Raw genomic sequence first — 25,219 nt, 5'->3', positions numbered from 1 at the left:
ACAACATTTTATACACCTCTCGACATGTGGTGCCCAATAAAACAGCTGTCTGACCTATTTTCGTCTCAAGGCATTACGAGAACTGAGACTACGGGAGAACAGCTCCAAATCCTCCTGCTCCAGTGACAAATTAAACCAAATACCTTTTCAGTTTTTTGTTACATCAAAAGATGATCGCCCTTTAAATGTGTTCCCGTCAAGTCATTACTGCCTGTTTGTGTCAAGCTCGTGCAGCTGCTCCGCTGCCTAAGGTTATCGCTAAAGAAAACCAACAAAGCGTATAAAAATGATAGCCAAAATGACAGCTTTTATAAGAGGAACATCACAGCTTTGCCAAGTGGTCAGCACTGTTATGATATGAACCATGGTGTGTGCAAACTCCCAGTGAGCAGGAATCTTATCGCTTATTCCACACTGAAAACACACGGATGCCCTAATCCGACTTTGAAACTTCAGCAAAGATAAAAATCAAGCAGCGCAAGCACTCGCAGATAATGTATCTGTGCGAAATGCACAGTGATAGCATCTTAGTAGAAAACTGGGCTCAGGGCAAAGAAAAAACATAAAAGGCAACAATGAGCTCATCTTGGATAAAAACTCCACTCTCTCTCACTCATACCCGATAGGTTTGGAGTGGTGGATGAGAGCAAAGGCTTCTGCTCACTCTCGTCTGGGTAGCAAATCCCAGCCAGAGGCGGAAACAGATCCAGCACCCTATTACGGGTGAGCCTGAGAGACGGGAGTGCAGTTTATTCCCCGCCAAATTCAGCTTTTGTCTAGCGGCCACGTCAAACGGGACCCAAAAAAACAAAAACAAAACAAAAAAAAGTGGGCAGGGATAGCTCAGTAGGTAGAGTGGTGGCACCATGATCGGAAGGTCGGTGGTTCGACTCCACTGAACGGCTACCCTGAGGTACCCCTGAGCAAGGTACCGTCCCCTACACACTGCTCCCCGGGCGCTGCATTGGTGGCTGCCCACTGCTTCACTGGGTGAATGGGTTAAATGCAGAGGAACTATTTCCCTACGGGGACTAACATGCACACTTTACTTTACTTTAACCCAACCTTCACTGGAAGCGGCATAACGACATTATGTCAGCTCTGGCTGCAGCAACTGCAGGACGGGCGTGCATGTGCATAGGTGTGTACCTGCATGCATATTAAATGAAGAGACGGTGATGAAGGAGAGAGTTCCAAACTCCTTATTGAAGTGCAGCCCAGAAATGCAAACGGAAGAAACAATCCCTCTGATTTCCCTCCACAAGTAAATGATGTTGAGACTAGCATACTCCCCTGAAAGACAAGCTTTGTGCCAACGGCAAGATGCCGCTTATCAAGATGGGACCATTTGAGCGCTCATGCACCTTGTATCAAAGTTTAAGAAATGGTGTCGCAGAAAGTTAAAACCATAGTTCCACACTGTGCCCTTAACACATGCCACATCAGTTCACATTAAAAGGCTTATTAATTCTAACTCTGAATGAAATTAGCTTATTAACAAATGAACTTGAGCCTGCCCGACCCCAGTCGGACCAAACCGTTTGCTAAAATCCACCTACCAGTCAAAACTATGACTTCACCACAAAGTCAGTGTTAATGACTCTGGTACCCACATGTCAAAGTTTAACTCAAATTAAAGCATGCACAAAATTGAGCTAAATTTACATTTCTGCCTCGAGTCCATTTGGTTTATTTATTAATTTTCCCAAGGGGCCGCATGATGAACTGGGACTGGTGTGGCAGGCCACACCAATAAGCCGAATCCAATTCTGCTCTCTATAAACTCATTGGTGCGGCCCTCCCAATTTGTAATGTGGCCTCTCGAGAAAACTAATCACCCAGCCCTGATTTAGAGTCTATGATGTAGCCTAGATGCTTGCCAGCATTTAGAGTTCTGCTCGGTGTGCCTGCGGTGCTCTGCAGTTTCTCCGTTTGGGCTGATCCATTGTCTTTTAGTGTATTTGAAAGAAAGAAAGAAAAATGGTGGCAGAAGAATTAGTAGCTGAAAATGCACAGGAGTGAACTGGCCAAATGGCAGTCGCTGCAGTCTGTTGACACGCCATGTAATTAGATTTGTAGGGGAGGGTCTATGTGAGGTTACAGCATAGGCTTGCCAGGAGGGGTTTGCCGTTGTGACATACCTTGAGCAAAAAGTATAAATCCCACTTTGTGTCAAAAATGAAAAAAGCACTTCTGAGGACTTGGCTGCACTTTTTTTATTTTGCATTTACTACAAATATAAAGGGAAAATAAAAGGTAGGACTCACACTTGAAGTTTTCTTTCACAGAGCAATCCATTTATCATTAATCCATCTATTACAGCCCACGCATCCAAATTGTATTACACTTTAGAAGTGTGCAGTTTGAAGTAACATAAAACAACACTGCCAATCTTCCCAGATGGGGAGGCCAAAAATGTTAATGTTTGACATTTTTAAGCAAAATGTTAAAGTATTACCATTAAGAGCTGTCCAGTGCAATTCTGAAAGCCTACCATTAGACTGGCGACATCAGCTCCAGAAAAAAAAAAAAAAAAAAAAAAAAAAAGGTGAAAAATACTTGCAGGACTGACTAAAGAGTTGAAAAATGGAACGTCTATGAAAACATTCTAAATATTCTGAATGACGTTACATCATCCATCTCTATAAAATATTTCTGAAAAAACTCATAGTACCAACAGTTTATTTTATCATTAAGATGAATGATAACCTCTGACAGAGAGGAAAGAGATGAATTTTGACAGACAAATCCCTTGGGAATTCACATCATATGCTGTGCCAGATGGGAACTGTAAGAGCATTATATTTAAAAAAAAAAAAAAAAAAATGAATATTCCTTAACAACCTCACTGGCACATTAACTGAGTGTACGGGGTATTAGCATGCAATCAAAGTCTCGGAAAATACATTTTTTTAGAAAAAAGAAAAAGCTTTAAAACACCAGTGCTTGGTCTGATCGCCAGGGTAGGGTCCGCGTTTATGTGGCTTATGAAGCAAATGGGGTGACGGCTAACAAGTTCTTCTTGCTTTGAAATGCAACTCCGGATAGCTGGAAGGGCCAGATGGGAGTTAAAAGACTATGAGTATAAGACTTGCTTGCAAAGTTACAAAAGTCTTGCTCATGGGAAGAGAACAGACAAAAGAAACCAGACAAAAAAGAAAAAGAAAAAAAAAAAAAAACAACCTGGCGAGTACAAAAGTAAGAATGGCAGAAAGAAGAGTACCTCAGTCACTTTGTCACCTCGACTAAGAAAGTACGTTTCAAGGTCAAGATAAGCAGCCATGCTAAATGAAATTCTAATGACTGCGGTAATTGCCAAATTGCTGGAACTATATTGAAAGGGAAATGTCGAAGTCTGAGGTCACTTATCTCTCGTGAGTTAAATCATTTCAAGTGCTTAATGATCTCCTTCATATATTCCAATGAAAGTTTGGGAGCATTTTTAATGGAGCGGTGGCATCGCCAGCGCCAGCGCCAGATTCATTTCTTAAGTGTCGGAAATATCCCCCTTGATCTCGCTAACTAGACTATCTGCTTAAAAAGGGAAACATGCTTTGAAGGTCACAGGTTGAGATGAAAAACTATGAAAGTGAAGATGACAGGCTCATCACAGGCGTACATTAAGTTCGCACTCTTTGATTTCAGTGCCAAACGTAAAGGACCAGAAGAGGAGAAGCAGGAATGCAGGATTTGTCACGAAAAATAGCAGCAAGAGAATAACAGTAAACAACCTGTCATAAATAATAAACCTGCTGAAAATTTAGAACCAAAGACGTTTACATGGAGTTGGGAATTTATTATACACCAAGCAGAGGTATCATTTGGCTAAGTTTAGAGAAGGGTCAAGAGAAATCCGGATAATTAACTGCAGCTACAAGACACCAAGGAATTTGCAAAGAGACACAAGTTAGTTTTACACTTTATGGACTCTAAAAGACATGCTGTAAATGCATCCTTCATTTCACAGTTAATGCTCCAGGAATTCTTCAAGAAAGTACTGTGTACTGCTTTCACTGAAATGCTGCTGAACCACAAATGGAAAGCAAAGAGCCTCAGGAAAAAGACGAAGGAATAAGTGAAATGTTACCAACTGGATTGAAAATGTCATCAAACTTTTAGAACCCTTCTCCTCAACTATCTCCAATTTGCATAAAGGTTTATGGTCCAAAGTCATACAGTGGGGCAAAAAAGTATTTAGTCAGCCACCGATTGTGCAAGTTCCCCCACTTAAAATGATGACAGAGGTCAGTAATTTGCACCAGAGGTACACTTCAACTGTGAGAGACAGAATGTGAAAAAAAAAAAAAAATCCATGAATTCACATGGTAGGATTTGTAAAGAATTTATTCGTAAATCAGGGTGGAAAATAAGTATTTGGTCACCTCAAACAAGGAAAATCTCTGGCTCTCACAGACCTGTAACGTCTTCTGTAAGACGCTTTTCTGTCCCCCACTCGTTACCTGTATGAATGGCACCTGTTTGAACTCATCATCTGTATAAAAGACACCTGTCCACAGCCTCAAACAGTCAGACTCCAAACTCTGCCATGGCCAAGACCAAAGAGCTTTCGAAGGACACCAGGAAAAGTATTGTAGACCTGCACCAGACTGGGAAGAGTGAATCTACAATAGGCAAGCAGCTTGGTGTGAAAAAATCAACTGTGGGAGCAATCATCAGAAAATGGAAGACATACAAGACCACTGATAATCTCCCTCGATCTGGGGCTCCACGCAAGATCTCATCCTGTGGGGTCAAAATGATCATGAGAACGGTGAGCAAAGATCCCAGAACCACACGGGGGGACCTGGTGAATGACCTGCAGAGAGCTGGGACCAAAGTAACAAAGATCACCATCAGTAACACACTACAACGGCAGGGAATCAAATCCCGCAGTGCCAGACGTGTTCCGCTGCTGAAGCCAGTGCATGTCCAGGCCCGTCTGAAGTTTGCCAGAGAGCACATGGATGATACAGCAGAGGATTGGGAGAATGTCATGTGGTCAGATGAAACCAAAGTAGAACTTTTTGGTATAAACTCAACTCGTCGTGTTTGGAGGAAGAAGAATACTGAGTTGCATCCCAAGAACACCATACCTACTGTGAAGCATGGGGGTGGAAACATCATGCTATGGGGCTGTTTTTCTGCAAAGGAGACAGGACGACTGATCCGTGTTAAGGACAGAATGAATGGGGCCATGTATCGTGAGATTTTGATCCAAAACCTTCTTCCATCAGTGAGAACTTTGAAGATGAAACGAGGCTGGGTCTTCCAACATGACAATGATTCAAAACACACCGCCCGGGCAACAAAGGAGTGGCTCCGTAAGAAGCATTTGAAAGTCCTGGAGTGGCCTAGCCAGTCTCCAGACCTCAACCCCATAGAAAATCTATGGCGGGAGTTGAAAGTCCGTGTTGCTCGGCGACAGCCCCAAAACATCACTGCTCTCGAGAAGATCTGCATGGAGGAATGGGCCAAAATACCAGCTACTGTGTGTGCAAACCTGGTAAAGACCTATAGTAAACGTTTGACCTCTGTTATTGCCAACAAAGGTTATGTTACAAAGTATTGAGTTGTATTTTTGTTATTGACCAAATACTTATTTTCCACCCTGATTTACGAATAAATTCTTTACAAATCCTACCATGTGGATTCATGGATTTGTTTTTCACATTCTGTCTCTCACAGTTGAAGTGTACCTCTGGTGCAAATTACTGACCTCTGTCATCATTTTAGGTGGGGGAACTTGCACAATCGGTGGCTGACTAAATACTTTTTTGCCCCACTGTATATAGTGGATAAATATAAAAATTTTAGCTTCATATCTAATACATAGAAAACTTCCAGCGTGTTTTTTGCACTTTAAAACTAAGGTCATGTTTGGAAAAAAAAAAAAATTGGATGGCTGAAATTTTCTATGGCCCTTCTCATCAAAAATAAAACAGGATCTGTAGAGGAAATCTGACAAAGTCTCATATCCGAGCGCACACTCACACAAAAACTAATTGCAAAAAACAACCTGTAAGAATTTTGGAATTGTATAAATGTTATATAAATGCCATTTTTATTCAACTTGCAAGCTGGACTGAGCAAATATGATAAATTTTATAACATAAGATATCAATAGATAGTATAATCTGAAAAGATCTCAAATCTGCAGCTTACACATGGTACTCCAAGTGTAACTGATAAAATTATTTTGTTAAATATGTGCATATTTCTCTACTCTGGGGAAATCTTTAGATAAATGCCTATAATAACTGGCTATAACTAACCAATAATCAAACATGTTTTGTGTATCTATCCCAATTAACATGCCGTTTTTGTTTTTAAGAATTTCAGAATTTTACTTTCAACGGTTAAATTTAAAAGATTAATTTTCAAACATTACCTCAAAAAAAAAAAAAACGAAAAAAAAAAAACAAAAAACGCAACAACAATCTGATAAGTGGAATTGTTGTTTCTTGGGGTATTTTAGGATTGTCTACGTGGATTAACTCATTTTTGGAGCCAGCCTCAGACGGACACTTGAGGAACTGTAATTTTTTGGAACTTTTACAGTGGCTCAATTTTACAGGCCCAGATGTTGCTACCTGTTTGCTAACATCAGTCTTTATACCTGTCAAAGGTATAACAGTCCCCAGTTAACACTGTCCTGGTGCGTTTATAGTCTTTATGATTGTACAAAATACAATATGCTGTCATTTCTGTAAATTACAGCCACATTAAGAGACAAAAGATAAAAACCAGGGTATGCTTTAGAGCAGGTATACCTTATTACTACCATGAGAATACAGCTGCTCCTAGTTTTTCTATCAGATCCATACCACATTACACGCAGTTTCAAAAAAAAACAAAAAAAAACAACAACAAACAAACAAAACAAAACAAAAAAAACAAACAAATAATATTGGTGACAATAAAACGCTTCGTGGGTGACACTGGAGTGGCTGGTCTGTGGAAACAGGGTCGGCCTTGTTGACCACGATGGATGCCAGACTATCACTGTCTTGATTTTTCTTCAACTGCATCTGTTGTGCTTTTTATACATTGCTCTATAATGTTATCAGTGAAATAGCAAACATTCAAGCTCAATTTTAGATCCTTCTGCCTCTCCAAGCCAACAAAACCTGTGCTTGCATAAGTGGAATGACTTTGAGAAATGCATGAGCCTAAAGACTAAGAATTAAATGTTCAGCATCCCTATAGCAGTACGAAATAAAATCTGATATTTGCTCTTGTTTTGCGGACCATCTGTGTCCATTACACAGGAATTGCAGGGTTTCTGCCAGGAAAGTTGTTAGACTTGGGGGGGCTATGTGCTCTGTCCACATCCATCTTGAAGTGCATACAACCTGTTCAGTTTGCAACCCCACAGCAGACAGCCTTTCTCACCATTTTTCCTGCTGATAAAAAGAGAGAATGTGGAGGGATATGTTGGCACCACCCTGGCATCCATATGGTAGCTGACTCAGAAAGAATTGAGCGTGACAGCCAGTTTGCCGTGGTGACTCAACAGAGTCCAAGAACGGTTACTTTACCTAACCCATCACGCAAAAACTGTTTCACACAAAGGTGAACAAAGAAACAGACGGCTTCAAAAACTGACAGCAATTTTTCAGGATGCGTGTGGATGGCAGAAACAAACATCTCATTCAAATGGGTCATTCCACACTAATGTTAGGAAATCTAGGACTGCAGCAGACATAATACTCCGAACAATGATCATAATTTTGAAGGAAAAGATCCTCTGCTGCTGGGGTGCTACATGTCTCAAGGACATTAAGTTGTAGAGCTGGCTGGGTGGAAAATCATTTCCTGTATTAATTTCAGAGAAATCAGTTCTGAAGGCTAGGCTTGGATCAGAAGGAGACTTCATAAAAAAGGCAAAATGAGGCAGATTTGTGTCTCTGCAGACTGTAGAGCTACAAGATGACACCATCAGTTGAATAAAAATAAAAGTAAAATGCAAACCAACTTATCTATTGAATCTGTGAGAAGTTGTTATAGTGGGGGGGGGGAAGAAAAAAAAAAAAAGTTCAGCAATAGCTTCCATAATCCCATTTTCACACTTGGCAGACAGATGGACATAAAGCTCAGGGCAACGATATTGACCAGACTGGCACTTCCCTGGAGTGTGACATACACGCACAAGAAAGCATACAACTTTGAGATACTCGAGGACATTGTCCACAGTATTGAAAAAGCTGAGTTGGTGCAGCAAATAACCAGGTGTGCAGAGCAGAGAAAGCAGGCAAGATTTGAAAGTCTCACCTAGAGAGCTCAAAAGTGTCAGCTGTTATCCACTTCTGAATGGTTATCAAATTGGTCTTTCCTAGGGATGGGTACCGGTGTCCGGTGACATAAACGGTAGTAACCAGACGGAAAAGCAGCGCACATTTCGGTGCTTTATTTCGGTGCTTTATTTTCCTGAGCTGTGATACACTTCTAGCCAATCATTTTACGTTTCCGAGGATAGTAGGCGGGGCCAGGTACGTACGTTCTTTTATGCAGAGCTACAGATTAAAAATGCCCAAGGCGAAGCGGTCAAAAGTCTGGCTGTACTTCACAGCAAAAGATGCAAACTCAGCAGCCTGCAACAAGTGCTTTAAGCTGATACTGTCAAAGGAGGTAACTCCTCAAATCCGATGAAACACCTGGCGACGCATAGCGTTTTTTTTTTCTCCAAAAACCAAGAAATGCGCTGTATTTGATAGCTTGCTGCGAGACCTCACACCGAGCGCATCTACTGCGGTGTGGTGCCTGTTATCGGACCCGGAGTTAGCAACATACCCAAAAACACGAAGAGGAGAGTCCTGGCCCCTAGCCCTGCCAGTGTAGCAGAAATGATGACGGATGATGATGCAGCAGCAGCCGTTCTTCTCTGCGTGAGTAATTTACGTTGAGTAGGCTAACCACGTTATTAAATTAATGCATGTAAGGTGAACTAGCAAACATCATCATATCTACATGGGGCTGTCTTCTTGTTTGATGGCAGATACTCCCTTCACCCTGGCCAAAAAGGCTAAAATGACCAAAGAAAAAGAGGGAAACAGCTGAACATGAGCGGTTTTTGGACAAAGTTTGTGTTTTTTCCATTGATTAAGCACTGCTTCCAGCCAAGAGTGATACCATATATGCCCTATAGCTGCAGAAAAGGCTAACATTGTTATCTTTTTACAAAAACCAAATCAAATCACTTTTATTGTCACATCACATGTGCAGGTACATTGGTACAGCACATGTGAGTGAAATTCTTGTGTGCGAGCTTCACAAGCAACAGAGTTGTGCAAAATACAATAATGTAAACAAGCAAAATACAAGAATGGCTACATCTGAAACTAATAAATATATGTACAATATATAATAGTATATGCATTTCTGGATGTGTATAGTAAATATTTTCCTACGTGTGTGTGTGTGTACATATTTTACAAATTAAATAGAGTAAACAATAAATAAAATATATAAAATATACAGAGTTGAGACATGTGCAAAACAGTGGCATTACTGTACAGTATGGAGTGCATAATGTTAAAGTTCCAGTAGTGAAGCTGAGGTGTCTATGACGTGTTCAGCAGTCTGATGGCCTGGTGAACCAGCTGAACATGAGAGGTTTTTGGACCAATTTTGTGTTCTCCATTCTTTAAGCACCGGTTCGAGCACCGTTTAAGCACCGGCACCGTTTCAAAAGTACCGATTTGGCACCGGTATCGGATAAAACCTAAACGATACCCATCCCTAGTCTTTCCTCTACGAGAAATGCTTTTAACCAGTCTGGACAAGCTTTGTACATTACAGTACAAAAGTATGGGGTTTTTTGGATTGGGGGGGTGGGGGGGTGGGGGGTTTGAGTTAGACTACTAGAGCTAACTGACATCCCATTCATACAGTCCCCTGAATATACCTAGGTATTCACCACTCATCCAACGTGTGAAACCTGCTGTGAGGACAATTAAAGTGTGGCCAGAGGGGACAGACGCAGTGCTCCAGGACAGATTTAAAAACGCAGACTGGAATATGTTTACCCACACAGACCTGGACCAGTACGCCTCATCTGTACTGGATTACATCTCCGAAACCACAGACAGTGTCACCACCCAGAAACGGATCACCATGTACCCCAACCAGAAGCCTTGGATGAACCGGGATGTTCGTCTCCTCCTGAAGGCCCACAACACCACCTTTAGGTCAGGAGATGCACACGCCTACAGCACAGCCAGGGCTAATCTAAAGAAGGGCATCAAAAAAGCCAAACAGCATTACAAAAAGAAGGTAGAAGAACACTTTTCCAACTCCAACCCCCGACACATGTGGCAAGGACTCCAGACCATTACAGACTACAGGACCACCAAACCCTCCCCCGCATCCTCTGATGTCTCCTTCCTCAATGAGCTCAACAACTTTTATGCTCGTTTTGAGCGAGGGAACCCCACAACCGAAGCAGACGTGACGCCAGACCACCAACCTCTGACTCTCTCCCCCACCGATGTAGGAGCGGTGCTGAGCAGGATTAATGTCCACAAGGCTGCAGGTCCTGATGGCATCCCCGGGCGTGTTCTCAGAGCGTGTTCTGGGGAGCTTGCAGGAGTGCTCACAGACATATTCAACCTGTCCTTGGCCCATGCCGTGGTACCGGCCTGCTTCAAATCCACCTCCATCGTCCCGATACCCAAAAACTCCAACCCATCTAGCCTCAATGACTACCGCCTAGTAGCACTCACCCCCATCATCACAAAGTGCTTAGAGCAGCTGGTCCTAGCACACTTCAAATCCTGTCTCCCCCCCACCCTGGACCCCCACCAATTCGCATACCGCCAGAACAGGAGCACAGAGGATGCAGTCTCCATCGCACTGCACTCTGTCCTCTCACACCTGGACAACAACAACACATACGCCAGAATGCTGTTTATAGACTTCAGTTCAGCATTCAATACAATCCACCCCTCACAACTCATCAGGAAACTGACAGACCTGGGCATCAGTTCCCTCATCTGCAAATGGTTACTGGACTTCCTGACCAACCGCCCCCAACATGTCCGGCTGGATAACCGCTGCTCATCTACAATCACGATGAACACCGGTGTACCACAAGGCTGTGTGATGAGCCCTTTCCTCTACTCCCTCTTCACCCACGACTGCAGACCTGCTGACGGTTCCAACACCATCATTAAGTTTGCAGATGACACCACGGTGATTGGCCTCATCAGTGACAACGATGAGGCCACCTACAGGGAGGAGGTGGATCGTCTGGCTGAGTGGTGCGACAGAAACAACCTGCTGCTTAACACCGAGAAGACCAAGGAGCTCATCGTGGACTACAGGAGGAATGCTGACCCACATCCACCCATCCACATTAAGGGGATGGCTGTGGAGCGTGTGAGCAGCTTCAAGTTCCTGGGAGTCCACATCTCCGAGGATCTCACCTGGACGACCAACTGCTCCAAGCTGGTCAAGAAGGCTCACCAGCGCCTCTTCTTCTTGAGGACTGAGGAAGAACCACCTGTCCTCAGACATCCTGGTGAACTTCTATCGCTGCACCATCGAGAGCATCCTGACCAACTGTATAACAGTCTGGTACGGGAACTGCTCTACCTCGGACCAGAAGGCGTTGCAGAGGGTCGTGAAAACTGCCCAGCGCATCGCCGGAGCACCACTTCCTGCCATAAAAGACATCTGCAGGAAGCGGTGTCTGAAAAGGGCTGGGAAAATCATCAAAGACCCCAGTCACCCATCACATGGACTCTTCACCCTCCTGCCCTCTGGGAGGCACTACAGGAGCCTCCGGACTAAGACCACCAGGTACCGGAACAGCTTCTTCCCCACAGCTGTCAGACTCCTGAACTCTGCCTCCTGACATCTGACCCACGTTAACACATGGACTGAACATACACACACCCACAATGGACAACTGTACCCTCAAACACACAATAATAACATGGACTGAACCACCACTTACAACCACTAGCACTTTATATAGCCTCTGTAGGAATTATATCTCACTTATCTTAACTGCACTACTGTATAGCTCTGTGTAAATAATCATTCTGTACATTTGATAATTTTTAATCCTACAACTGTTTACAACTTACATAGTTCCCATTTCTGTATAGCTGTATATCTCAGATTTCTGTAAAGTTATTTATTTCATATTCTGTATAGTTTTTCATATTTATATCCTGTTCATAGCCTGTACATAGCTTGTACTCACTACAGCCTGTGCATACTTAGTTATAGAATATTCACAACATACTTCATACCGTGTACATTATAACATACCATAATAGACCCATTTCTGTAATATACTCACATATCTATATTATTGCTAATATATATTGTAATATATCTATATCACTAAAGCACTTCTGGATGGATGCAAACTGCATTTCGTTGCCCTGTACCTGTGCATGTGCAATGACAATAAAGTTGAATTCTATTCTATATACTTGTTTCCCTTCCCCCCTGTAAAAAGGTTAAAAGCTACCGATAATTCTATAATGCCTCACTAAAAATTCAAAGGAATGTCTCCAAAATCCAATATGTCTTAAGGCCGAAACAAACTGTTTATCTAATGGCCTGAAAGTGCACTGATGCCTGCTGTGAGTTGCCTGGAGCCACAATGAGTCATGCTATGCTCAAAGCACTTCTCAGACATTTTTAGCAGCAGGTTAGCTGCATAGGAACAATGGCCATAGCTTTCATGAGGGTAAACCTGCACTCAGCAAGCACTCGCATTACACTGTGCCTTCTGTCACTCCATTGAAAAGGTGGAAGGCAGGTCCTTGACAGAGTTTGCAGCTTTCAATGCCTAAAGAGAAACAACATTATCTGAGGGGCGCCTACAGGGTATTCTTTATGAATATGGAAACAAATACAACGGGCTTTCAACTGCAAAGGCAGTTTTTACAGTGATCTATTTAAACTATACATATAGCATGGCCTGGCTGAACAGACTAAAGGAACAACTCCATAGGTGAAATGACCTCTCATTTGATATTAAATGTAGATAATGGATTTTTAGAGGCCTTTAAATTTCTTGATGAATGTGTTTCACATGATTAATTTCAATCTTAGTTTCCCCGACTTGTCTTGTTCAGCAGAAATTTCACCTTTGCCGTGCAGACATCCAGGACTGTCATCTTTTCTTTTCTCTTTTTTTTTTTGAAGCTGGCAGAAAGAAGTTGAGCGGAGGACTAATCCATCTCTGACAACATGAGAGAAAAATCCAAAGTCTTCATCGTATCATTTATAGACTTGGACAAAGAAACAGACCTCAGACAATTAAATGTCTGGTTAGTACAGCACCAACTACAAAGAAAAATCTACCGCAAACATAATCAAACCGCTCAAAAGCATGGATCCTATTCTTAATAAAAGTCTTTACTGGTTCTTTTACTGAGCTGCCTGCATTCAACTCCAACGATCACGTAATCACACATCAGGCTCATTGCAGCATTTTTTGGCATAAAAATGTCACCTTGTTTCAGAGCCATGTGGCTCACCCAGGCTACCTGCCAGCTGCTTTACTGGATAACCCTGATGAAATGACAGGCTTTTTTTGCAACCGGTCAGAGATTGACAACCTATTCCAGCTGTCACTCCGTCCTGCTTGAGACGCCTTCATTCGTCCATCTGCAGTTTCTCATTCTCTGCCCTGATCTCTCTTCCACCCGCTCCTTTATCAGTCCCAGCCTGGCTCTAGGCTGTTCTCTTGACTTGAAACAAAGCTGTGGCCTCAGACCACAGCGATCCATAATGTCACACCAGGTGAGCTTACCAGCAGCTAGGCTGTGACAATAAAGTCATCCGCTCTCAATGGGCCGAGGGGAATGAAAACAAACACAAGAGCAGAACAATGGACACATCTGCACCAGAAAAACAAGAGATGGGGTGCTGCCAAAATGGAAAGATGCCCACTGGCGGCCTTACAGTGGGCAGAGTAGCAGTATACTGTGGCCTGCTCATAACACAAAACACATCCAGCAAATCAGTATTTATTCTGAATATTAAAAATTCTACTAGGAATTTCTGAATACAGCTATAATCCGCAGCTGTGTTTTCATCCCACTTTTGTCTTCGCTTTCTCTTAACACAAGCGAACGTGTCGGCTGATTAATATAAACTCCACAGCTCCCTGCGGCTGCAGTTGACTTTAATCACCTGGAAACCTAAAGTCTGGGGAAAAACAGAAACGGCAATACAGCTTCAACAACTCACAGGTTAATCAATCCAAGGCAAATTGATTGGCAACACTTTTAACTGATTAATTCCCAAGTAATCTTTTCAGGTCACTGGTTTCCAGCCTCGCTATGTTTCAGAGTTTTACGACAGTCAAATCTAAATCAAACCTTGTAAAATAAATCAAATACACTTTTGTACTGTCAATCACAAAGATATATTGATATTCAGCTCACAAAGCTCAAGTCAGTCTAATTTCACATTGGTTTCAATTTAGGAAGTGAAACTCCACTTCCTGTTTCTTTTTTTATGGCATGGAAACCACAAACGGAAAAATACAACATTTCGACTTCACACAGCACTTAGATACCATTCTGCTTCTTATACACATTTAAAAAGAATATGCCCATCATACTGTCAGTGGGTTGTTAAGTGTTTAATAAACATTAGGTTTAGTCAGTACATCTCCAGGGCCTTTGTGAGACAACTATGCATACAAGTATAAATAGGTTGTATACAGTTAAGGTAAGCGTTATCTTAGGAAACCTGTATAGTTTAATTTCTGATCTAATAAACAGATCTCAAGTAAGTTAAACTCCGCTTATCAAAAAAATCTTTTGGTGGATGGCCCAAACCTCTTTGGTTGGTGCCAGAATTCTTTTATACGAGAAGAAAAACCCAGATCTCCTAAAACTGCAAGTCTCCGTTACATTGTTCTCATTAGAAAGTACTAATTTCTTAAGAGCTATAGGAAGCAGATACACGGGCCCTTGGGGACCAACTTAAGTCTGAGACCAGTGGCTTAGTCGAGGACAATAGCAGGAGTGCTTTAAATCCCAAAACATCCTCGTTGCTGAAGAAGGAAACCAAAGCACCCAGAACAAACCCATGTAAACCCAAGAGACGTGAAACCTCCAGAGTATATTAAAATTCTAAGGAGAGACGATATATTGAAAAACAACACAGGAGGAGAAACAAACAGCGGCCGTGTAACCCTTTATAGTAACTGCAATAAAATCAGAGACTTGATTCATTTTATTTACAGAGCGATCAAAAGACTGATGAGTGAGTCATACACCTGAGATGTAAAGATATGCTAGAAGCTTACATAAAACCTACCTTGAAACAAGGAAAATAAGCAAAAGACTTCAAATGAAGACAACAAAATCTGGACGACGCAGAACAAAAGGCATTTAAGACGTGCCAACCTGAGAGCTAGCCAATCCTCCAACAAGGGATTGAGCCAACAAGCACAATAAACAAAATTAAGCAGGGAAACGTGCACCCAAAACTCAATATAACATAACCAGCTCACGGAGTAGAAAGCCTGAACAACTACCACTTTTTATCACCTCGTTGTGGAGAAAACTACTTGACATTTGCAATAACCCTTTCTTTGGTATTTATTTGATTAAACCAGCTCTTAGCCATCTACCTAGCTTCCCTGCTGATGCTAAGCAGCAAGTTTCTAGGGACTTTCTGCAAAATGTTGGAGGGATTAAATTGAAAAGAGGAAAAATTACTCAAGAATAAGCCGAGTTGAGCTATTTGAACTATTCAGTAATGCTTCAGGGACGCTTTAAGCAGCCGATCTTATTAAATGGACTCTGGTGTAAGTAGTCTATCAGCTACAGAAGACATTCAATTTAACCTGAGGCAGAGGCCGACAAAATAATACATCAACCCTATCCTCCCCCTCCATAAAACCATACAGCACATATATTACACATGAACATGCACACAAACAAACTGATAAAGCAGTTATTTGGAACAATAAAATTTCTTTGGCTTCACCGCCAAAGCCTCCCTCTGTTTGAATGCCTGGCAGGCATTAATTTCTTCTCTCTCTTTCCGCCTCCTACTATCCTATCGCCGTTTCTCTCACTCCTCCTTTCTTCTCCTCTCTGTATGCAGGTGCGCTCGCCCACTGAGCTGCATGCTGACTCCTGTCAGTAAGAGGACAGGGATGTATGATAAGCACAGATCTTCTTTGTTCCCTACACCCAACTTCACCCTGAACCATCCAGAGTGCATCGAGGACCACTTCAAAGCCAAAGTGAAGGCGAAAAAGAATGCAGTAAGAGTGAGGCAACATTCGAGGCAGCATTGTCAGACTTGTTACCTTGTTTGTGGTTTGGTGCTGTGGATTATTTTCAGTCTGTCTTAACAAGCAGATATTAGGTTTCTTGCTTCAGTCGAACTCTACTCTTTTCCCCCTCGGGAGGAGCACTACTTTTATGCTGGTTCTGCGCAAGCATCACTATATACACCTGTTGGTCTCGCATTGTTTAGTCAAGTGCAAGAAACAATTCTCACTTGTCAAGCTCTTCACGAAGCTCTAAAAATAACAGAGGCGCCCCTATAAAAACTATTATTCCACAGACGGAAGGGTGAAGGCATTGCTCGACGGTTGTGCTGCTGAGCAAACTCAAAGCATGAAAACTTACTGCTGACCAGTTACTCAATTCGACCAATGTGTCTTCTCAACAAAAAGACTAAACAAAAGTGCGCCGGTATTCAACGAGTGCTCTCAATTACGGCCTTGCATCTGTTAAGCAGACACGTCTCTCGATCTGTTGCCCCCCTACTCCCCTCCTAGATGGATGGATACTCCAGCATGAGCGGTCACGGAACAACGATCGCGTCAGAGACTCCATGACAACGACAAACAGCTGGATAAAAGATGGATCGACCACACATTTTCACTTTGCGTGACACACACCAAGCTGTTTATTGTCACATTGATCGTTTTTTAGAGCCAATTGCTAAACATTGTTTTCGCTTCCTTTCCCCTCAGTCACGTTTGTCTGGAGGCTTTGTGACCACAGTGTGAGCGTGTTTTATGATCACTAGCCTTTTCTTTCAAAAGAACGACAAAGAAGCGTACCCGTCTGTATCGCTCCTGCCCCCTCATATACTATGTGAATGTTTGTGGGCGAATTCAGCTGAAAGGTAGCATCTTACCAAGCACATAACCGTCTTCGGAGTTTGACAGATGTATTCGATCTATATTAGGCTACTCTGGCAGCAACCGCAAATCTGCACAGTATGCTGCACTAAATGTTCCCACCAAAGCGAGCCTTTCAATTCTGATAAATAATCTGTAGTGCATTTGCCAGCACCTGAATAAATTTTTAACAAAAGAGAAGTCTTACCTTTTTTTAAACAATGTGGCCTGAAATTTATTAGACCGGCGGTCCAAAGGTGAACGAATGGCACAACACTGGAAACACTGCCATTTACATCTTTAAATGTTAAAAATTATAGAGTGCATAATCATACTCTTAGCCTCGAACAAGAAGCACAATGTCAAAGGACAATGCTCTTAAAATCTCATTAGCAAACGGCTGCCAAAATTTATAAGACTGTGGTTTAGAAAGCTAAGGCAGACGACAGGCTCAAGCTAATTTGTAATGAATAATAAACCAAGGCTCTTTTATACCGTGCCCTATATAAACAGGGGACTATGTTCAAACCTCTCTGACCATAGTGTAATTAAATGTAAAGTTAAACAAATACTTAACTGGCTTCACATGTCCTTTAAAAGCTGCTAACGTGTGGGTGAGTACAGCTCTGAATGTGAGGCAGGGGCAATTCATCACACTAACAAACTGAACTACCTCTCTCATAGTGCCATGACCCTCCACGAAGGGGTCTGCAAAGTCGTGTGTTCTCTGAAAAGCTGACGAGTGAAACCAGAGAGGTGGCGATCTTGCCAGTGCTTTCAAAAACAGCTAATGAGCAACACTGGCTAAAACATAGACGCTTACAGTTTGTCTATAAGAGGAGCACTAACACCATTGTCTTCAATACTCAATGCAATGCCTGCAGTACAATGGCTTAGCAGTATCAGTCACGTGGTGTCTTTGTGATAACTGCAAACTTGTTTGTTACCTATGCACTTAACACATCTTTCCTTTTATGCATACAGGCCAGGCTCGACTAAAAGCCATTAACACAACCTCAGAACAAAGGGTATAAAGAAAGTAAATTCAAGTAGTCTCAGTTCTCAATCATGAACAGGCATTTAAAACAAATCCAAAACCTTGGTCTCTGTTAGAAGAAATAAAGATCCAAAATCAAATGACAACAGAAGACTGGGTTGTTTGTGTGACTTTCATTGTACTAGGCAGCGGCTACCCCAGGCCTGTTGCTGTTTCCTGCCAGGAGCAGCTCAGCGACACATGCCCCAGGTGCCCTGGAAGAGATCTGTCGCTTCCTGTCTTCACACATGGAGCGCTCCTCAGATTCGCAAACCTCGCTGCAATGCCTGACACTAGTCCGCTGGGAAGCCTTGCCTCCAAAACAGCACTTAATCATCAGAGGCTTGATATGAAGTCTCCTGACTGGGGAGAAAACAGAAAATGAAAGTTCTGTAAGGAAGAGGAAAAGAAACTCTTCCTGTGTCCTTTAGGTGCTGCGACATAACTTCAGCGCAAAGGTGGAATAGAAATATAGCAGCTAGCTTTGGCACTGGGGCATGCTGTAAAATACTAATACGCAGCTGTGGTCAACTCCAACCCGTTAACCAAGACTTAATGTAAGTCTTCCTTGTAAGTACCAAGCATAATATCAGGAAGGATGGGCTCCTTAGGGGGAAAAAAATCCTGCTTCAGGTAACTGGACACCAAATCTGCGCTGAATATTTTATAATCTGCCGGACAGTTGGGGGTTTAAGCAAGGATCACAGCTCCAGCCAAGTGTCTGGTGGAAAGATCAGTCACAACTTATTCTCCATTTTCCCACACTACAGCATTAGCTCACATGTTGCTGTGCCAGCAGCTGCTGGCCTAATCTACTTTCAGATAAAAGTTTTGAAAAAGACAGAATTAAAGGAGGGTGAAAAACACTCAGCAAAGTCCATCATAGACCACATTATTAAAGCAATCAGAGACACTAAAACATCATTTCTGAGGTGTTAACTCATATCAGAGTGTTGTCTGAAACAGCAAAGGACTGTATAATGTATCTGTGAAACCGCTGACATTTCACACGTCTTGTTTTTCTATTAACACTCAAAAACAGGTCATAATCATTGGATGTTTTCCTCTGCATCTTACATCAAAGTCACTATCACCCCCCCCAAAAAAGAAGATGGGAAAGATTCTGCATTGCTATCCAGCTGTCGTACTAATAGAGCCTCCAGTTTTGCAGGTTTCCAACGGCGATGATCAAGAACAAAGCTGACAAAGTGTTAAAATTTTAAGGATTTCTTTGGGGGGAGGGAGAGGAAGTCGTTTTGTACATTTTAAGCCCAGAAACAAGAGCACAGTGAAAAAGAGAATGTAGGCAAGTGTGATGAAATAACAGGAATATCCTTTAGAGCATGTTAGGCAGTTTTCCAATGGCTCCCATTTAAAAATCTTGTCTTGACCCGGTAACATTGCTTTAGTAAATGTGTGCACAGATTGCATGAATTCCACAGCAGGAGAAGGCACAAGCACAATCATCTCTCTCACCTTCACCTAAACATGACCCTTGCAAATTCAAACGTTTTTCAGCTGTAAGGATTTGTCGAACTGAAGTTATATGCAGATATGCAACTGGAGCTGAGCACACAGTATTTAACATTGCACTTTAAATACAGAGAAGATGTACTTTGTTTAGAGCTGAGAGATTCCTAATAAACTTAAACAATACGGACAGCCAGGCTGAAGATGACACTCCAAGGATAAGATTTAACCCACAACAAACAACCACTGACTACCAGCAAAACCCAGCTCTCAGCAGCCCGAGTTAATCCCAAGGAAGGCTCAGGCTGTCTTGTTCTCAATTTCATGATAAAAATTAATCTTCCCGCTATCAGTTACATTCATTTTGTCATGACAGGTCATCGTCTTCATTTTAATGACTCAAAAAAATCCCTGGCCTTATACTGAGCCAAGTCTGGAAGCAGCCAACTTGGGCTGCACTGCGTCTCACACACTCACACACACCCTCCCAGTTTGGCGGTCTATTTAATGTCCAGAACTTCCAATTTCTCTCTCTAACCTTTCACTGCAGTGCTGCCAGCCGGATATTCACTTATTACTCCCCACATTTATGCTTAACATATCTGTGGGCAGTGATGAGCTTGGAGCCTGGAAACCAGACTGACTATTTTGATGCTTTAATTAATCAATCATTTAATCTGAGTGTTATCTGACTGACATTACTGCATCTAAAAAGCAATGCTTGTGCTGAACTGGTAATCTGTACAACCCTGAGCTGAAGAATCTGAAAAAGTAGCACACCACCAGTGAGTATCAAATCTCTTTTCCGAACAGCTTCTGAAAACCCAATTAATTTAATTCACAAGCATGTGATGCAGGGAAAAAGTCCCCTTACAAAGCAAACCTTACAGCTACTCGCAAAAATTAGGTTGGTATTTTTATGCATGATAAAGCTACTTCTGGCTGTTCCCTTCTACACAAGGGGTCACATGTTTGGCGCTCTTCCTGATGGACTTCAGAGGGACTTGTGCCCCCCTCTCAGAACCGAACTGGTAATCGTTGGCTTGTTGGGTGAACGTGTAAAACGGCAAATTCTTCAAAGATCACCAACAACAATCTCACATGACCCTGTACTGCTGTAGCAGATTTATACTCGATTAAGAGAGGGGGGGGGGGGGGGGGGGGGGGGTGCTGACAAAAAACAAAAAAAAGTGTAACGGTTAAATGTGAATTATGCAACTGGTGAATTTCTGTCTATGTAGACTGCAACACATGTGAGATTTTTGACAATTTACCAAAGCAAATTGCCGTATTACCCAAAACAGGTTGGATGCAATTGCCAACATGACCCCATTCAACCACAGACTGACTGCAGACTGCAACATTTATGGTACGTTTTGTTGAGTGTCAGCAATCTCATTTTGCAGCTATGGACGAAATAAAGTGAGATAACTTCGTATTACTGGATAAAACAGGTGTTGGCAAAGTTTATCTTTAAGGACATACTATGCTGTTGAAAAAGAAAAGTGATAAATTGCAATTTATGTTACTGCAGTATATCAAAAAATTATTAAAAAATTAAATTAAATTAAATTTAAAAAAAAAAAAATCACAGTAATATTATATCCCAAGTATCTGAAGTGAACCCCGCCTCTAGTGGCTACCAGAGAGTCCATACATTAACCCCACTGAGAATCTGGGATGTGCTCGGACGTTATCAGTATAAGAGCTTCTCAGAAACACAATGTGACTCTAGATGACGATAAATGTTATGACATTCCATAAGCTTATTTTAAATACGTTGTTTTGTAGCTTAATGATAACTGAATATTTAAAACTCCAGACTACCCGTCATTTATATACACGACAGCACAGTGACACCGTTTCCTCACAGCAAAGAGGTCCTGGGGGTCCTGAATTCGATTCCATTACCTGGCCAGGGCAAAAGACTGTGGGAGGAAAGCTAGTGGGTTAGGTTAATTAGTAAATCTAAAATTCCCCATAGGTTTGAATGTGAATGAATGGTTGTCTGTCTCTATCTGGTAGCCCTGCAATAGACTGGCGACGCGTCCAGGGTGTAGCCTGCCTTTAGCCCTTCAGTAGCTGGGATGGGCTCCAGCCTCTGCGACCCTGACAAGGATAAGCGGAAGAGAACGGATGAATAATACTACATAAAAGGTGCTGGTCCACTGTTTGCGGCAATCAGCTGCCCCTCCAGTGACACTTCTCCTTGTCCTGTTCAGCAGCCTAGGCAAACAACAGATGAACGGCACTAGCCATCTAGGCTATGCCAGTCTCCTAATGTACTCCAGTTATTGTGAGCCAAATCATCATTTATCTTTATGTAAATGGGGTTAAGTGATTCTTTTGTTCTCTTGCTGACATAGTGCACCTTACCTTACTTTAGGAGAGAGAAGTTGGCCGTTAGTAGCTACACACTGTGTCTGCACCTAGGCAGCCGTACTGTTCCATCTGTGCCACACAGCAGGCTGGCACCTATGTCCTCCACCCACCCTTGGAGTGTCCCAGCCATCAGGCTTTACACCTTTCTTGGCACGAACCCTAATTAGCTCAATCAATGGATGAAAATAAATAAATGAATCCCACCTGAATGCCAACTAATCCCCCCTGATTTTTAAATAAACAAATATTAGGAAATTAAAATTAGCACAGCCAGATATAGCCGAACCACGGCAGCGACCCTTCTGCAAAAATCAGCACAGCTCAGAGCATTTGCATACTGCAGAATAAGCTTGACATTTGGGTGCTTGTAAATCCAATCTTGATTCTTCAAATTGCCAGCTTGTTTAACGTAATGGTTAGCTGCTGATAATTTGAAGCTCTGTGCAGAGGGGGGGAAAAAAACAATAAAAAACAATAAGCGCTTAGACAACAACGGACAACGGCACTGATGGTGTGTCTGGTGCTGACTTCCAATCAGCATCCAGTGTTCACACAGCTGGAAAAAACAAAACAAAAAACACACAATTTCTTTCTGTCACAAAAGTGAGAAAGTTATAGTGCTTGATGAAACATAATTACAAAACTCTTTAAAAGATGACCAAACAAACATTAGTACATGTTTAAAAAGGACACTCAAAGTAAAAACCCAAGGGAGGGTCAGGTTTGTCGGATTGTTAGGAGTATGAATTATTAAGATGTCAGTCGGTTCTTGTTCAAAACATGACACAAGGGGAGGAGGACAATTTAGTATCAATGAACAGCTAACTGTAGATATACTTTTTTTGATGCAAGTCTCCACTTTAATAAGGATACTGTGCATTATAAAATTAAAATAAAAACACTCCAATGCGACAGAATTTACAGTTTTACACATTTAAGCTGGCAACAGACGGTTGAAACGGTGCTTTGTTTTGTTGGGGGGACAAAAATTGAGAACAGATGCAGACTACTCGTTGCTGCGAGGGCTTTTTAAGCTTCTGAATATCAAAGAATGTCTTTGCTTTCTTTCCTGTGACATGCTGCCAAAGACCTGTGCCATTCTTGCTGTGCAACTGTGGAAACGGGTGCCACATTATAGCTTTATACTGAGGCAAAACAGCTCCCACTGCTACTGTGAAATGCAGCACAGTACCATAGATAATATACTGTATCCAAAAGCTCTATGACTACCCCCCCAAACTTTAATCGGGAAATATGAAGGTTGTAAAAGCAGCTTCTAATGAGTGCAAGACACATGGGACTACTCATTAACAGCGCTAAGGTCAGCCCTTTCAGCAAATTCCAGTCTGAGAAAAGGAGCAAGCTCATCTGAACCACGCAGAACCTCCCACAGCCATAAGCCTTGGCCCTTGGCTTTTAAATGCAATCAAGTTATCAACATAATTGAAGACGCAAGTGTCACCCTGAACTAGATGGAGCACCTGTCCTTGAAAATTAATAAATGGATGCATCAGTTCTGCTGCCTCGTTGAATGCCACACAATATAAGAGAGCAATGAGGGAATGACAGGGCAACCAGGCGGCCGCCTGTGAGCCCATGTGACACTGTTACAAAGCGGAATAATTCTCCATTGTGATGACAGACACGCCAGATCGGATCAGTTGGCTTCCGGGTTACAACCTGCTGTTACGAGAAGCACCGGCTGGAAGCTTGCAAGAGACCCTGGTCATTCAAGATGTAGCGAAGCAACAATAAGACATGAGAAAACCAAACTACTTCAATCAAACACATCAATCAAGCACACGAGTAAAATAATCAGGCTGTTAACTATTTTACATTTTCACTGGTTAAAATGCAGATTTATTTATTTTTTTCTCTGCTCTTTCAATCCGAATAAAGTTCCTGCAGCTGAAGACTCAAGGCAGAGCTCACTGCAGCAAGTACACAAACCTACTGTTGGGTAACACACAACTGGACAACTGGTCAAACCAGACTAGTTAGCTAGCTCTTTATCATATTTAAATGTCAAGGTCCCGCAGATGGGCTGCACATTGGGCCACCGAGCCCGTATATACAAGTGTATGTGCCAGGGTCATTTGGGGGGGGGGGGGGCATGCTGTGTAATAACGAGCATGAGCCGCTAACGAACCACAGCACGAAATCAAAATTAAAGTTAAAGCTGAGCTGCATTCAAAAACTTAACACCGCTGCGATTGTGCTAACTTTATAAAGCGTAAAGCAAAGCAAGGAGATAAATAAATATACGTCGTGTTTAATTTAAAAAAAAAAAATACCTCCCCTCTGTAGGGATTAAATTCTCAGTCTCTCATTTCCATTACAAGCAAGTGTAACCAGCGAACAGCAGACAGTAGTTAGCTAGCTTACCACGGGTCGAACTCGTGGATGATGCTCTCGAACCGGATCACCGCAAAAAGTCTGGAGCTGAATCCCGCCAGGCAGGCCAGAAAAAGAATGCTAAACGAGAGTAAAGACTGCCACCCAGCTGGCTGTGTCAGTCCGCCAGACAGGCCTCCTTTGCCCCCTCCTCCACCCGCGGCGCCGGGTCGACTGTTCCCGTGCACCGAGCCCCCGGCGTTGGTGGACGCTTTGTGCTTGCCGTCGCTGGCTGCGTGTTGCTCCGCCATTTCTGCGCGCAGTGTCGGCTGGATTTGCTCCTGCCCCGCTCCACGTCTTTCCCCCCGCTCCGTACTGTCGTATACTTCCCTATGCTGTGCCCACTTCTCTCAGGTATCCTATCATCTAACTCCTTCGGGTGTAAGGTATGATTTAATTTGGTATCGCTACTCCGGGAGACCGCAGTTACATCCCGAAACGCACACTCATGCGCCACATACCGAGGCTGCAACCGTCAATCCGCTTCACGATTGAACGCCGGCGGAGAGGGGCAGGAGGGATGCGAGAGGCGGGCTCTAGGACGCTCAGGCGACCTCTCACAGATCGACAGGTACGAAGGGGCGGGATTCTATGTATCTAGACCAATCAGAGAAACGAACCTTCTAATCCGACAGAAAGTTTTACCAATGAAAACGGAGCAAAATTATGGCTGCAACTGATTGAAATAGGGATTATCCTTATTATACTTTCGATAAAGTAAATCCGATAGTAACTATAAATCAAACTTTTATCACTATTTTTTTTTACAGTTTTTAAGATAGAGAATAAGTTACAGAATGAGAGCGCACAAGGTT

The 25,219-nt window shown here is 42.5% G+C and overlaps 1 protein-coding gene across 1 annotated transcript in view; it reads right to left on the bottom strand.

Moving 5' to 3' along the window:
- LOC309698503 (dolichyl-diphosphooligosaccharide--protein glycosyltransferase subunit STT3B) overlaps positions 1–24,916 on the bottom strand; it is a 102,578-nt gene extending 77,662 nt beyond the window's left edge. Inside the window, exon 1 of the mRNA XM_082520994.1 lies at positions 24,396–24,916. Coding sequence (XP_082377120.1) covers positions 24,396–24,655 — 260 coding nt within the window. The 5' untranslated portion in view covers positions 24,656–24,916. The remainder of the gene's footprint in view (positions 1–24,395) is intronic.
- Positions 24,917–25,219: the final 303 nt, after the last annotated feature.

The sequence above is a fragment of the Aulonocara stuartgranti genome (genome assembly GCF_965226115.1).
Source record: "Aulonocara stuartgranti genome assembly, chromosome: 22".
In the NCBI taxonomy this organism is placed as follows: Eukaryota; Metazoa; Chordata; class Actinopteri; order Cichliformes; family Cichlidae; genus Aulonocara; species Aulonocara stuartgranti.
The sequence above is the reverse complement of the archived record's forward strand: the minus strand, read 5'-3'. Positions and strand labels throughout refer to the sequence as shown.